Source organism: Syngnathus acus, chromosome 15 (genome assembly GCF_901709675.1).
Source record: "Syngnathus acus chromosome 15, fSynAcu1.2, whole genome shotgun sequence".
Lineage (NCBI taxonomy): Eukaryota > Metazoa > Chordata > Actinopteri > Syngnathiformes > Syngnathidae > Syngnathus > Syngnathus acus.
The window spans coordinates 1,313,854-1,330,603 of NC_051100.1; the positions used below are offsets into that span (position 1 = coordinate 1,313,854).

The following is a 16,750-nucleotide window of genomic DNA, read 5'->3' on the forward strand; positions in this document are numbered from 1 at the left end:
AAAAATGTTTTGCCATCCCCAACACGCGATATTGTTATATTATCTGTGTTGCTCCACCTTGTGTGTTCAACTATCTCTTGCCTAAAATGTTATAACACCGCCGCTTAATGCTATTCCTTAGCCCGTAAATGGTGTTTCCCATAGTGTTAGCATTAGCATCGACGCTAACTACGTATGTGGTAGTTTTAAATACACAACGTGTAGTTTTCCTTGCTTTGTTTGACAGTAAATCTCACTTAGAAGTGGCAATAAATAGCTTGAAGTATGTTTTGATGATTTGTTTGCAAATTTTAGCTGCCAAATGCTGAGTTGAGTCACTCGTACCGTACAGAGATCACATCTCAAGTTTGTGCTTGCAATTCAAAGCAAAAAAGATATCTATCTTAACTCTTGTGTCGTTGTTTCCCGGTGCTGGCAACTGTCAAGTGAGCCTTTCGAGCTATTTTCATGCATCTCAAACACTCACGGTCGGCTGAGTGTCTCCATTGACCAAGTCCAACAAAACGAGTCTTTGTTCACCTTGGCGGTCACAAAGACTCCATATGCCCGTACGATAAAATACAGTCTGTGGGTTTTAGGTGGAAGTCTTGGATGTAAAGAAGCCGCAATTTCTCCCCTGACTGTTGAGCACAAGGTTGCTAAGACAGACGGCGCGTCTTGTAAAAGTAAAAGACTTGGCGTCAAATGAAAGATTGTTTTATGTCAGAGCTGCCAAAGCTTTATGCTCATCATTTATCTTGTTACCGATAGATCAAATTCACTCGGAGGAAGATTCATGAAAATGTATGAGAATGTAAATGGACGAGTGACCCATTCATCTTCTTTAAAGTGGCAAATGTAACATGCTTCTCATCCCGGGTGATAAACTCGTACCTCACTCTTTTATGAAGGATTCATTGTCGATGGCGATGGAGTCCTCCTGAATTCCATTACGCTGGCAGGTAGAGAGGCTGTGCCAAGGCGCACATCACTCAAGCTGTCAAGCACACGTCTGACCCCAACGTTTCCCCGTGCCGTTTGGTCAAAGCCGCCTGTGTTTTGTCCAAAAAGTTGCACTCAAAGCCAGTTCCGCTTTTTTTTTTTTTTTTTTTTACTTCATGTGTTTTCATTTGATGTTGTTTCCTGCAAAATAACATCAATCATTCTTTTCCCTTCTGGAAGAAAAAAACAAAACAAAACAAAAATGCAAGTGATTCCCATTTGGCCTGCAAAAGTTGGATTTGAGTAGCCCGTGAGGACACTGGCATTAAAACTTGAATATTTCTACTGGACACAGTGAGTGTTGAGTGAATCAAAGGGGCAAAGCTTCTCAAATACCAGTTCGCATACAAACACATGGCCAGACAGAAACATACACACATTAGCCGACTGTGAGGGGCCTTATACTTCTTGTCAGTCGGACGGCTTGATGAAGTAATGATTAATACGGTGGATGTTTGGAAATGTAAACTGGAGCAGCATAAATAAACTACGGAGGCTTTCTCCAGATGATTAAATGGACGTTTCACGGCTGATTGAGCGTGCATTCATTCCACGCTAACCCTGTCAACAGCAACAGCGGCGAGCTTCTCTTGACTGAAGTGTATTGTTACCATGTCTGATAATAACTTTTTAGCTTTATTTAAAACACCACACAAATGACTGTTACTACGATTTACAACTAACCATTACTACTTTTCTGTCTTCCAGGGCGCCATCTTGTGGTATCGTAGGGCATTACAGAAAGATCGCAAAACGCATGAGCAGGTGAGAGATTTCATTGATTTATTTTTTTAATAGCCGACATTGTCACAACTTCAACTGAATAATGGACCCCTACGACGACGCGTGTCCTATAACAATATGTAACAAGTTCAAATGTTTTGGTGTTGACAGTTCTGCTGTTATAAACGTATTGTAATGGTTTAAATGCCGCATATCGTTCCAGCACGTGCAAGAGAAAACACATCATAGTATTATACGATTACAAAAGGAAACTCATAAGGTGGCGATTCGAGCTTGTCATTGGACGGTGACAATATGATGGCCATCGTTTTATATGCACATGTAGCTCATTGAAGATCAAGTGACTCGATTTGTATAACCACTGGGATAGTCTAATGAGGTCATTTATATGGCGGACAGGTTTATAACTGCTAGCCTAACGTCTTATCCCGTAACAACTATCCCAGAAATCCGGCCATAAAAGCAAACCGTAAATTCCATATTTTTCCTGTACAGTCCCTTGAATTTATCTCGACAGCTCATATTTTTCAATAAATCTTTTTATGAAATGTGGGAGCTATAATGTCAATCGAGATTTCCTAAATTGATCCTCGTCGCAAAATGTCATGAATGAGATTTCCTCCCAAAGCTTTTGATGACTCTAGAAAGCTCTGTGTTGATACTCATGTGACGAACGGACACAAAATTCATGAATCAAAATAATGAGTAAATAATTGGGTCAAGGCATTGTGTTGAGTTATTTGATACTTTGAAGGTTCTTGAGTCACTTTGTAGAATAGTATGGAAAAATAGGCCTTATGAGAAAACTTCTAACCGTCATCATGTGTGATGTGAGCAATTTTTTCAAGACTTTGGCTTTTTAATTGACAAGGAAAAAATGGAATAATATTAATAGCAAGACTTTGTATAATTGTAAAATTACATACATAAGTTGCTACTCAGCAGACCTTTCCATTGTGTCTGCTTAAGCAGATTTACTTTATTTTTTTTTTTTAAGACTTTTAACCTCACTTGTTACATGTATGACAGTTGGGAATCTTGTTTTTGACAGTAGCAGTTTGAGCATAAAACATTTTCCATGACTTCCCATATTTTTTCAATGAATTGTTTTAATTGATTCCACTGTGGCTCAAGACAGCAAAAACGATTATATAAAAATATCTTAGACTACAATTTCCATGACGTTTTCTTCTACATTCTTATAATCGCATCTCTATTTTCCTGATCTGTCATTTCTACAGCCTTTTCAAAAGCGTTTAATTAGTCGAAATACACCATTTGCTAGAGTGAGACAGATGCAAGGCGCAAGAATGTGCAATAAAAAAAAAAAAAGCCAATAAAATGTAAGCGTGTGGCCAAGCATTCAAAGAAAATTGCTTTTGACGCGTGTCTCAGTATTATGTTGGTTTGCTCTGGACAGCATCTGGTGTGAAGTGGATGTGTGCTATTAACGAGGACTCTAGTCGGGGTCCCACCCCAGCATGGCTGCTTGTAAATGGCACTCTCTTATGGAGACAAATCACCCACCAGTTGGACTTTCAGTGGAAGGCAGTCGGAGTACATAAATATAGCCCCTAGGAAGCACCGCTAGCCATGTGATACTCAACAGATAGACTTTCCCGAGCCAGTTTGCGCTCCAGCTAACAGAACCACCTACAAGCGCGTAGCACTCTGTGGAAATTAAATCCCAAGCTTGCTCCAAATACTTTTCAACAGGTACATTTAGCAGATGAGATGAATGAACCAATAAAAAGAAAGCTGGATGTTGGAGAAAACGTGTCGAAAGACTGCAGCTTTGTTTGGGAGGTTTTTTCGCGTGCATGTTAGACCATTCCCGTCAAATGGTTGCGGAGAAACTAAGCAGACTTTGACAATTGGGAAATATAATGTTGCCAAGTTCATTTAAAGCCTCCACAAACCTGCGTTTGTTTCATAGTATATTTATCAAGTGTTGGTTATATAATACAGTTTGTGGCTGTAATAGTTTTGGAACTGCCGCTGAAATATTAGAACTTTGGCCTATTCACACTGGATACAGACAAAAACCAGTTTTTAGGGTGACTCCAACCCAGGAATTATAATTTTTTTTTCTTTTTATCTAGTACTCCTGAAGCTAAATGTCATTGCTCCATCTGTTGTTAGCACGGTGCTAAAAAAAAAAGCGTCGCTATCATTTTTTTGCTTTGAAGGTTCAATTACGAGATGTTGTTGGCATGCCCTTTATTGTGTCTTGTCGCTCAATGTGACTCGAGTGACAGTTTTTTTTTTTTTCTTTCTTTCTAACGCAACTGAAGAATTTGTAATTATTTACCGACTGGTGTAATGGCAATTGTTCTAAATAAAAAGCTATTTTTGGCTTCCCTAAGAAGCTGGTGCTAGCAGCAAACAAAATGGTAAGACTATACCATGAGATCAACCATCACACGACTCTGTTAATCGTCAAATTAGTGATTATGGCTTTGAAATTTAAAAGTAAAGACATTTTGTGTCTCGCTTCCCTGCTACCGCCGCCGTCGTATTTGTTCATAGCTGTCACTTTGTTTTCTCTAAACAACAAGCAAGCAATGTTCTACAGCCGCGCAAACGCATGCACGCAAGTCTTCAAGCCTGTCCAAAGCAGGCCGGGCCACGTTGAAGGTCCGAAACAAAATCCTTTGCTGCAGCGCTTGCGATCTTGGACAGTTTTCAGCTAAACTTCAGCTAAACGTCAGGACCGCAGATTTACACAAGTGTTACATTTGACTTTCCAGAATATATCCAGTATTGTGTAAAGTCATTTCAAAGCCAACCCAGTGACACTTGAAGTGGGCTTTTTCTTTTTTTCTTTTCTTTTTGTCAAATGACTCGCTATTGAGCATTTCTGATTCACTCTCGAGTTAGAGAATCTTTCAGTGCAACTGTAGAAACATAATTAAACCACCACTAAAAGAAATTCATGCTGTAAAATGGTTTACTGCCTACTTTTTAAATTTCACTGAGCCCTTGACATTTAACCTTTGTAAGAATTTCACACTGTTGATATATTTTTGTGTCGAAAAGTCCACACAGTTAGACTTTGCACTCCAATTGTTCACCTTTGAGTCAAAATCAATGGTGATTCTGGGTCAAAATAAGCCGCTCACTTCCTGGAGAGAGCCACACACACCTCCCGAGGCTGTGGCAATATTTTCCCAATAGTTGCCTCAGAGATCCTAAAGTGCAAACACAAAACAAGGCTGAGCAGTTCCTCTTATGATGAATACAACGGTGACACGGAACGTTTTGCGGTATTGCTTTTAATGCGAGGCCTCGCTCAAATAAAATGTGTTTTCCGACACAGTAAAGCCTCGACACTCCAAACATTTTGTCGTTGGGGCGTAACCAGTCGTCTTTACGCAGCTGTTGAAATATTCCATTTGTAAATTTGGAGATATTCCTGAGCGTCGAGATGGGGCTCGTCGACAGGCGTGACTGACACGCTCATCAAAATGAGAATCCTTCTCGCCTCGGGGAGCTGTGATACCTGTCAAGCAGTGGATATCTTTTAATGTTCCTGTCTCAAATGCATGTCAGAGCAAATGCCAAGTCATAACATCAGTTATTACCTGCGTGTTCAATGCCTGATTTTTCTTATTTACCTACGGTTTAAAAACATCCTTTCACTTGTCTCCCACCTGCCTCGTCGTTGAGGGAATCGTCCCCGTGACAGCTCTTCTGGCGTCAAACTTTGCCTTGATTTCATCCCTTTCTTTTTTTTATTCATTCGGCTTTGATCGACTCTTTGACTGCGCTGCTCTGCGAGCGCGTCGTCGAGGTTGCGTCGCGCCTTGAGTTTTTCCAATGCTTAAAGGCCTGATAATGCCGGATGCCATTTTTCACATGGGAGAAAGTTAGCAGCAAAATGACCGTGGCCATTACCATTTGTTGGCGGAAACCACCTGGTTTACAGGCAGAGCGAGATGATAAAAATATTTTTTTTTTCTCAGCAACTTGAGCAGAACCAATCGAGACAGAGAGCATTGAGAACGTGTAATAATGTCAAGCTACATTCTTCACGGCAAAAGAAAACAAGCAGAATGTAGGTAATTCGAGACTCGATTCTTCAGTTAACAACGAAATGCATTAGAGCAATAAAAATGATGACGGAGCCCCATATTTCCCGGGGCTGTGTTGCCGGGACGCCTGGCCCAATTTGTCTGGCAGTCAGGCCCATTAGTCTGCCGAGTTCCTTTCTTAATACGCTCGGCTGGCCCAAACGTCTCAGATCAATGTTTGATACATCACCGCATCATAACTTACCACATTTGGATGAGTTGAGAAATGTCCCGCTCTCCTCTTATTTCCTCGGAGAGGTCTCTATTGGAAGTCGCGGGGCTCAAGGGGGGCAGTTTGCTTCGGCAGTGTCCTAGCAGAGGTAATTGTTTGGTCTGCTGACATGAATGAATTGCCGGAGTAATGCGCGGGCTGGTAATAGGTGAATAGTTTATATCAGCATGATAAATATAGCTCTCATAAATCACATAAGTGTTATATATTGCTGTTTTTAGCGTGGGGCTCCGACCAGGAATCTCTGGAGCGTGTCACACTTTCGACTTGTCTGTGTAGTAATGGTTCATTGCTTCCTTTACTCCGTCATTGTACATAGCACTATTAATGTCCCCATATTTCTTCAGAGGTCTTATTTTTTTAGTTGTGCAATAACAAATACAAAGATGTACTAGTGTGCAAAAATCTCCACTAAATTTGTTTTTATGAGCCTTTTTTTTTTCTTCACGGCAGTCAATATGAATAAATACGACACAAATGAGTTCACAAAACATGAAAGAACAATCAATTTATGTTTCAACAACCAATTATTTCATTACACCCCTCAAGTGATTGGCTAAGGGTGCTTTATTTTTTGATACCGTGTGAGTCAATGTGATATTAGGTAACCAGGAAGTAGCCTGCTAAATAATAAACCAAGCCCAAATGTAAAGCTCCATGATTTTTTTTTTTTTATTACGTTTTTTTAGTGGAGCGCTGCGCTCTCCTTAGTGTGATTCTAGTTTTTAAGGTCATAATGGCATGTTATAGTCGCCTAGGATAGTACTGTATGTGCAAAAAAAACAAAAACAAATCTGTGACATTGTTTACATCGTTTGAATTGTTCAGAAATTAGACAGTATGCTCGGGGTGCGGCACACTGAAAATATTCCACTTGTCTGAACTGGAGTGGTACCATTGTTAATTAAAAATGTTATTTGGCATTTATTAGTCTTGGCTTGCATTCATTCCCAGAAGAATATTTTAAGGGGGGCAATAATGCCACACCGCACCTCAAAAAAAAAAAAAAATGTTGAGAACTCCTGTGAAACACGTTCCCAACGAGCAAAACTCCAAGCACTGCACGAAAAGATAATTATTTATTTATTTATTTATTTATTTACTATTGTTAACACACACAACGGTTCGACGTTCATGGATGTGCACATTCATGCTCATGACTATTTTTTTGGTAACCAATCTTCTTTTTTGCTGCTAAACTCTTATTGAAAGTTTTTTTGGGCTCAGGCCAAAGCTATTTTGAGAACCAACATATTGCTTTAGGTTCTCTCTGGTGGCAGCTTGGCAAGCAACAATGTCGAACTGAGAAACGTTAGTCAAGCCATAGCCGTGTTTAATAAAAAGAAAATGCTTTGGCACCATCTTGTGGCCTCTATGGGCAACTAAAACCTGTTTGGGCAAGCATCAATTACTCGCAGATTTTTGTTATAACGAGTGGTAACTGTATTCAAAATTGTCTACTGTATGTAAAGTACATTGGCTGGATAGACTATCGTTTCAACTAGTAATATAGGCAACTGTACACTTTTTTGGGGCCAGCGGGGCGTCTATTGTCATTTTTACCTGGGGTTATTCCAAAACCCCCGTGACTGTACACCTTTTCTGCTCCTCAAATATAGTCGTCAAGCGAGGGTGTGTAATGGGGGTAATTTGGTTCTCAAACATCAGTGCCAAGCCAGACAGGAAAATCCCTCCCCTTCTCATTGATTTACAAATGTGAAGCGCTCATCCAGGTGATGTGGCGAGAAGTGGCAATGTTGATCTGTCGCCGCCACTCACTCGCGAGGGCCGACGGGACACTTTCTTGTGCCTCGACAGCCTAATTGAGGTCATTTCTGGCGGCTTTGGGGATCCACTTCGCACCGGGGTGTTTTAGCGCGCAGATAATTTGCCCATTTTCCACATTCTGACAAAGGATATTTTATGAAAATGCACCCTTATTCCTGGCACCTTAATGGAGTGTGCTGGAGTGGCCAATGAGCTTGTTGCTTGTCCCGAGTACTCTATATGTAAAAAGCAGCGGAATAACTACTGTATGTGCTGTTTTGCTTTTGTGTTCAGGAGGATCTCAGGACTCCAAATCACAAGATGATTGACGTTCTTTGCAGGTTAGTGCATTCATAATACACGTCTTGTATGGATACATAATAGTTGAATTCATCGGCTAGGTTTCGGTCTACCACATAATTACATATCTTCCAATGCTGGCTTGCTGTTAGTTCATAATCAGTTTGGCACATGAGAACAAAATGGCCGTCTCGTGGGTGTGGGCCACCACGTGTTATGACGCACACGTTGACGAATATGGAGCACACCTTACGATCTTGTCCAGGTGAAAATGTAAAGTGTGGTCAATCTGCTAGTGGTTGACTTGATGAATTGGTTAGACAAGTGGTGTCTTAAGGCCTTTTCGCACCGCACTTATTTTTGTTGACGTTTAGCATGACAATGTAGCAGATACGTAGCTTGCAAGCTGTTGTTTTGTTGCTGCTAGCACTCTGAAGTCACTCCGCTAGCCCGAGCCTTATTGGGTGCACCTGATTTAATTCCCCAACCCTGGTTTAAAAACTTGGCCCTGACCTAAATTTCATTTTGAAACCCAATCCCCGTTTTAAAACCCCGATTTGAAACCCTAATGCCGTCAAACAACTACCGTACATATCTTGGAAAGCCAGTTTACAGTGCAACAGCTTGTTTGAAACCCTAATACTGTTTTCAGTGCCTGTCCCTAATTTGCCACCGTAGTCCTTAATTAAAACCTGCCCCTGTCTTGGAACATTCATTGGAGGCCCTGGCCCTGACTCGAAGTTTGAAATCAATCCAGTGAGTGTAAATGTGGTATGCTGATGTCTTGGACGATAATGCTGACATGTTTTGAAATATTGTTGCAAAAATGCCAAAGAAAAAGCAAACTAGCTTGTTCTTTTATCCTTTGCACTGAGGTTTCCGAAAATATACTGACATGTAACATGACGTGGTTTCAATTGTGAAGTTTTCCAAATTGCGCAAAGGCACAGATTGATGATTGTATTTTTTTTTTTTTAATGTCTTAATAATAACAGGCAGCTTTGGGGGGGGGGGGGGTAATCCCCCAAAGATGTGGGAGCATTTGCAAGCAGAGTCATGTGTTTATTACAAGCTGCACTTTATGACTCCATTACCACAATCAACAACAAAGAGGACAATGCGACGTTGGCATAAATCACCTGAGCAGATCATGACTCATCTTACCTTGAGTGACATATTTACTGGGGCCGCGCGTGCAAAAGAATAGTGGCGCTATACCGAGATCACCTCCTGAGAGGCGCAAATGTTATTAAAGAGAGGAAAGATGTAATTGTAAGACATAATTGCGGCTGGGAAAATGTCAAGTGATCATAAAGAGTCCGGTTCCTCCGTCGCTTTGACCTTTTATTGTCTGTTAAAACAACGTCGTAAAAGATAATAATTGCTCCTGCGCTGGTGTGTTTGCTTCGCCTTTTGCATGTCATGCCTTCTTGACATTCCTCAAAATTGTTCGAGCAGACCAAAAGATGTGTCATGCACCCTCTAATGACAGATTTAGTGGTGCTAGAGTTGAATATGAGGTTATGTGTGTGTGTGTGTGTGTGTGTGTGTGTGTGTGTGTGTGTGTGTGTGTGTGTGTGTGTGTGTGTGTGTGTGAGAATCATGTCATGACCCATCATGTCATGACCCATGCATCCCACCCACTCACCTCTTGCCAGATGTCTTTGCAGCTTTCCTGCAGATGACTTTATTTTGAGTTTCTTGGAAGCAGCTCCCATTCATGTTCAACTTCATCCACTCAAGTGTTATGCTGGACTGACTTCAGACACTGTTAAGTGAATTCAGAGTTTTGTTTCAAAATACATTATGCACGTTTGAAGATAATTGTTGAAAACGTGGTGACTGAGGTTTTCGTAGTATGCACTCGGAGAGATAGTGATGATTTCTTGCCCCCCCCCCCCCCCCGCCCCCCCGTACTCTGAGAGCATTTGATGCATGTTGCCATGCATTCCTAGAAACAAGGTCATAGACCTGCTTCAGAATTGGTGCTAATCAGGAAGTTCTTCAAGCATGAACAATGAAAGTCTCCTAAAAAAGTCCATTAAAATTAATTTCAATTGACTTCTATTTCTGAATGTGCAACTTTGGTAAGCAAGGGAAAACCAGGCAAGTGGAAACGGGCTCCAGCAGAACTTTCAACTTTTTTTTTAATCAGAGTGGAAAGAGAGTGGGGATTTATTCCACCACACATGAAGAGGTCCTTGATTATTTGCAAACACTGCAAATTCCCTTTATGCAGAACCCACTGCTGTGGTGGTCCCCGAACGAGGACAGCTTTCCCTGCTTGTCCAAGTTGTGCAAACGTTCGCTTGCTGTCGTAGTGGCAAGCACACCGAGCTAGTATTGAATTTTCTATCTGGCTGGGAAAAAAATACTTCTTCACCCAGTCCATGTGTGTGCGTGTGTGTACCCTTGTAATATTCTTGAATGTAGATTATTGCAAAGGGATGCCCCCCCCTCCTGTATTTATTTATTTTTTACAGGAATTTATACGGTGTGCACATGACAGTATTGCACTTTTTTTTTCAACTCGTTGACTTCTCATGTGAGCTTTTGAGTCTTTCAAATTATTATTTTCATTCTTAGGCATAACAATAAACAATGAGTGTGACTTTTTTTAATAGTCGTCATCAAAATATCCTAAACTTTGTGTGTCGTTAAGGGGATGAATTATTTTTAAATTGTGCACGACTTACTCAAAGGCCACATCATTAGGTACACAAGGGATTCCCAAACTGCTGAGTGTCTGTCAAGGAGTCCAACAGCGTAAATAATCTATTAGCGATCATTAAACACAATTTTAAAATCCTAAATGAAGTGCCGCGTGTTCTACAGTTTATATTTAAACTGGTGCAAAATTGCATTGCATCATTCTTTTTTTTGGTGGTTACATTATTTTTCTACACTATTGTAAACTACCACTGCATTAATAGATTTTAACGCAGCCATTCTAATGAGTCGTTTTAGGAAGTGCAGCTGTACCTAATAAGGTGTCCATTGAGTCCAGTACTGTTAAGCTTGCATGGAACTCTCACTCAAAATGACCCCCCCCCCCCTTCAGTATAAAAGTCCTCATCGCTTCTAAGCCTTTTTAAGGCCCTGCTGGACAAAAGTGACTATCCACTTTAATCCGCGTCTTCCATCCCCATGATATGTGTGTATAAATACGGTGTGGGTTGGAGGCCATGCAGGCAGGCAAGTCAAGGTGGGAGTCTCGCTAATTCATGCGCACATATGCCTGCATTTCTTGCTCCCCCCCACTGCCCCTTTCTTAGCCCCCCTCAGGTGACAGCGGCGGTGCGTGATGAATGGCCTTCCACCGGGGACCTCCGAGCATAGGCACCGTCATGTGGCGAAAAACATGGAAATGGTTCGCTTTGGTCGTCATGACATCACGGTGTATATACAGGACCCTCGGTGAGATAGTATACGGGGAATCATTTCAAAAAATACAACGGCTAGATGTTTAATTACAGTTAAATCTAAAACATGCATGCAACTTTCACGCCTTGCTTGAATTTGGTGCGCTTTTTCAAAACAGAGCATTAAAATGACCTCAAATCCAATATTCTTTGCAAAAAGCAAATTAAATCTGTATATTTAGATATTTATTATCACATTTGCTATTGAGTGGCCATATGTGGATTAAAACACCACTATTTCACCATATCTGCAAAAACACAAAAGTATCATACTAAAAAAAATTGCTTTTCGGAAACAGGGAGTTCCTTTATTTTTTTTGTGTCTTAAATTCTTCCACGTTTAACTTAATATTTCATCTACTTAAAAATTAGACATATGTATTTTTACACACCTAAGAAATGTAAGAATTAGTCGATATTGTCCAACCCTTTTCTTATAATGACTTCTAAAATATTATCCCCTCCTTTTTTAACCACAAAATGTATCAATTAAATTAAACTCACAATTTTACGCTTAGACACACACACACACACACACACGCAACGACCATTTTTATATTCCAAATAAATCCTACTTTCTATTAAATTATTTTTTTTTCAAAGCTTCCAGCTTTAAAAATTAACATCTTGCTGAAATTTTTCACTTTTGGTTGTTTTTAATTCAACGGAAATAACAGCGGAATTAATGGTAGGAGAATAAAACACATTTGTGGCCGGTGGTGAATCAAATCAATGAGGCACAAGAAGATATGGAACAGAATTGTCTTATTTTTTTCCCCCCCAGGATACATACAAAAAAATACCAATTCTCTTCCCATGGTATACACCTGCAAAATAATTTCAAATGTGGACAATTTCTGAATTAAAAAAAAAAAAACCATGCATGTAAATTATTTTTCGTTTCTCAGAGAGACATTGTTTTTCTCCTTTTAAATAAGAACAAATACAATCATAGCAATTTTGAAATGAAGATCAAAATGACGATGCCTATTTTGAATTAGTTCTCTAACTGCGTGTGCTCCCCTCATCCACTTTAGCTCTCGACTCATGTTTCCACATAATGCACTTTTTGACTTGTTCCATTTTGCAGCCTGCTTATTTTTTTTTTGAAGCAGACATAAATAAATACAGTTAGAAGTCCACGGATCCCGCCCATATGTCCATATAAAAGTCTTTATATTTGCATTCTTTGTATTATAAACTTTGCAAAGTTTTTTTTCCTCTTTTTTTTTCTTTTTCTCCCCCTTCCCCTCCACTTCACTGATATCCAAGCGCAGATGCTGTGGTGAGTCTCTGACCGTACAGTGCGTAAGGGGAGTAGTAGGGGCCGGTGGCCGCGGGGACTGGGACTGGAGCGCCGGGGGTGGGCAGCGGGCTTTTAGAGTACGGATGGTAGCGACCGCTGAGTCCCAGTGCGTGGTGAGGGCTTCTCAGAGCCAAAGTCCCGGGGCTGCCGGGGGCCGACGGCGGCATGTGCATGTGACAGGCCATGGCCGCAGCAGCAGCCGCGCTGGCCAGCGAGGAGGAGCCCGGGTAGCCGGAGATGAGCTTCTCGGCCCCGGTGAACGCGGTGTGTGTCCTCAGGTGGTTCAGGAGCTCCTCCGAGGTGGAGAAACGCTTGTCGCACGGTCCGTTGGCCGACACCCAGTTGCACACGTGCGGCAGGGGATCGTTGGGCAGCATAAAGCCGTACGGGTACAAAGGGTGTCCGCTGAACGAGGGGGCTGACGGGTGCACTCCGTGGATGGGATGCGTGGGGTACATGAGGGGGTAGCTGGACTTGAGCGCGTTGGCTGCGGCAGCCGCGGCCGCCGCCGACTCGTGCGTGCACGACGCCCCAGCCGCGCCCGCTAAGTGGCTGGCGCAGTGATAGCTGAGGCAGTAAGGGTCTCTGCACAGGCTTGCCGACATGATGGAGGGTGGGGAGGCTCCGGCCAGAGGGCTGGAGCCGGCCTTGCTGCAGCCCAAAGAGCTGGCCAGCTGCGCGTTCACCAGGCTGCCTCCGTGCGGCATGAAGTGTTGCGGATAGCCCGCGTAGGCCCCGGCCAAGCCGCCCGGGTACGTCATGCCCGCTGGGGGCAGCGGGAACACGGTTTGACCCGGCTTGTAAGGGGACACGGGCGCAACCAGCCCGGAGCCGAGCACCGACGCCGAGGACACGGACGTAACCGGGGAGGACTCCGACGCGGAGGAGGAAGTGGAGGTCTTGGGGCCGTGCGTGGTTTCCTGGTGCTGGTTTACCTCCACGTTAATCCCACCGCAACTCACGCTTATCCGGCTGTGGCTGGACGTGGCCGAGCCGCCGTCCGCGCCGCTTTTTCCGCAGTCCGAGTCCTTCTTGTCGTCCCGCTCCCCGCACTTGCCCTCCGCCGGCATGGGGGAGGCGGAGGAGCTCGAGTTGGGACTGCCTGTGCGCGGCGTGAACGGCTGACAGGTGGCGCTCGGCACTCGGAAACCAGATTTGTCCGATCCGCCGCCGCCGCCCGACGAATCTTTCTTGTCGGACGGCTTGGAGTAGGGCTTGAAACTGGACTTGTCGTCCGCGCCGATGTCGCTCATCTTCAGCGGGCCGCATTTAGAATCCTTGTCGCTAGATCCATTGGAGGCGACGGAGGAGAGCTTAGAGGAGGGCGGCGGGTCCGGCTTGCCGATCTGGGAGCACGTCTGCGCTAGGAGAGCCAGGGGACTCTTCTTGGCATCCAGCTGCACACGAAATAGTCATTTCAATACTACTTTCGGAGTATTCTACACATCAAGCGCATGAAAAACACAATTTTCACTTTTCCCCCTATGCACACCTTAAGCGATCATATTTTCCTTACCTCGATTGGGCTTACGGGGGTGGATGGCAAAGGTTGCAGATACTCCGGGTGCAAGATGTGTCCCGAGCGTGCGGTGAGCATTTTCAAAACCTTCACTGGAAGTCGCTTGGCTTGCCGTAGCGGGTCTGACGGCGGCGCCGAGTGCTGCTGCTTCTGCCTCGGCTGCTGCTGCTGCGGCTGCGGCTGCTGCTGCTTGTGGAGGAAGAGAGAAGAGGCCGGCTCGTCGCTATCGCTGCTTCCCCGACGACTGGCTCGCTCCCAGGCTGCGCTCAACTCACCGAGATTCGTCAGGACATACGCCGAGGGCGACGTGCTCATGTCCCAATGGTCAGCCAAGTGGACGGCGATGCTTCGCTCAGATGCATTAAGGAAAATACCAAAAAGGGGCGAAACCGACCAAAACAAGGCGAGTGAGAATAATAATCCTGATCTTTTTTTTATTTATTTTTTTGTGATGCGGGAGAAGTAGAAGCTGCGAGTGTGGAAAGATGCTTCCGCCGTGTGCGTCCGTGTCCGCGTCCTCCCTCCGTGTCGTCCCGCACTGGAGACTGACTGGGAGACGTTTTCACTCGGGGAAGGAGAGAGGAGGAAAAAAAGAAGCTGAATTAGTCCCGAGATGAAAGCCTTTGCCGCCTTCCAATCAAATGGCAGCCCGAGGTGATTGGAGGGTCAAGGGATGTGACGTCATCCTCCTTGACAGCTCCACGAGAGGGGAGTAGCCCCGCGGCAGACTTTAAATGTTTGCTTGCTGGTAACGCTCGCTCGTTTTTTTTGGGTTCCCCTTTTTAGTGTTCTCACGCCAGATTGTTGACGGTTTGAACCACATTGCAGACTACAGATCTAGAAATGGGGACTGGTATTCATTCTCTCCCATTGTCAGAATGCACAGGTTTTTCTGTCCTAAATTACTCAATGTTTGTTACAAAGCTTTAAGCAAAGTACATTTGAGTCAACGGTGCAGCAACACAGGCAGACAGACAATTGAAGAATACTCCCAGGCATATATTCTTTATGTTCTGCAAAATAAGGATTCATATTACTGCAGCAGACTGCTTAGTTCACACAATCTAGTCTACATTTCATATGTTTGCATTACTGCCTCCTGGTGGAAGAGTTGCAAGAAACAGAGAAAGCAGCACGATGAATTGAAACTATGAATGAAATCATGACGCACAAACTGTTATGGTATCGTTGTATCACAATTTGTTGTTGTTTGGGTAGGCGGAACGCATTAATGGCGTTCCTACTGATTTCAATGGGGAAAGATGAATTGTGACACGAACTGTATAGAAAATACTCTATGTATGGCCCTAGTTTGAGTGAGTGTGCTCATTGTGTGTTTTACTGTTTTGCCAGTGTTCAATAAACGACTGAAAAGCGTACCGACTCTGTCTCCTTACATTCATGCAAGAACATTACCTACAGAATAGTGTAAAACCTCACACTTTCATCCTAGAAACTGCCCCCCCCAAAAAAAAATTAATTCCAGGAGATTTGCTTGATAAATACAGAATATATATATGCTGCAATTACTGTACAGTATTGTGTAATAATGTCTTCAACACGTTTATGCAAAAGGCCCCAAATGGATGTTTTCAGGCACCACCGAGCAACTTTGCTTTCCCACCTAGCAACCATCAAACCAACCAACCAACCAGCCCGCTCGCCGCTTAAACAGACAAGCGTTGACAGGAATAGACCAAAAAGTAAGTGATGGAGGGGACGCAAATGTCACATGTTTTCACTATAATATACAACCCGCCCCCTATTTCTATCTCTATCTTCACCCCCAGTCGATGCAATCAATCAGTTATTTGTCAAGAGAGCTGTCACTCAATGCTCCATTCAATTTATGTCAATGAATGCTTGTTGAGGGGGAAAAAAAAGAGTTGAGCAACTTTTTTTAGGGGGTGTATTTTGACACATGAAGGAGTTGCAGCATAATTCAAATGTATGAGACATAATTCATAGCCATGCATATTGGACGCAGTTATTGGATGTGTGTGCTTGCAGATGGCTTCCACCTGCCAACCCCAACAAAGAGATAACAAAGGCAGACATTTTACACACTGATGGCGGCTAGCCTTTATTTGCACACAATGCAGAAAGAAAATGCTGGGCCTTCTTTTTGTGTGTGTAAAAAGAGGAAGAGCGATGGACTGTCAGGTGGTGCGAAGAAAAGAAAAAGTACAAAATGGCTTCCAACTATTCACTGCTGAGAGGGCTAATCAGTATTGAGACTTAAGGGGAGTAAAGGGTGGGGGTACCGAGAAGGGGGGGTCTTTTCAATGCTTTCATCTCCATCGGCGCTCAATTAAAAGCCTATCAGTTTGTAAGTAAATCAACGCCTATCAGGCTTGTCACATCAAACAAAACGATGATTATTGCAACCCGCCTCTGCTATTAATC

General features: G+C 43.2%; 1 protein-coding gene across 5 annotated transcripts; it reads right to left on the bottom strand.

The window, feature by feature from the left end:
• Window positions 1-12,267: 12,267 nt before the first annotated feature.
• On the bottom strand, window positions 12,268-15,079 carry znf503 (zinc finger protein 503). Of its 5 annotated transcripts, none has more exons than XM_037272477.1 (3): window positions 14,620-15,077; window positions 14,342-14,524; window positions 12,268-14,222 (listed from the first exon to the last, which is right to left on the bottom strand). In XM_037272477.1, the coding sequence occupies exons 2-3, from the start codon at window positions 14,420-14,422 to the stop codon at window positions 12,777-12,779; spliced, it is 1,527 nt and encodes a 508-aa protein (XP_037128372.1). In that variant the 5' UTR covers window positions 14,423-14,524; window positions 14,620-15,077; the 3' UTR covers window positions 12,268-12,776. The 5 variants fall into 5 exon arrangements, with proteins under 5 accessions (XP_037128372.1, XP_037128371.1, XP_037128370.1 ...); XM_037272476.1 differs by having other exon boundaries at window positions 14,342-14,527; XM_037272475.1 differs by having other exon boundaries at window positions 14,342-14,530.
• Between the last annotated feature and the right edge of the window lie 1,671 nt (window positions 15,080-16,750).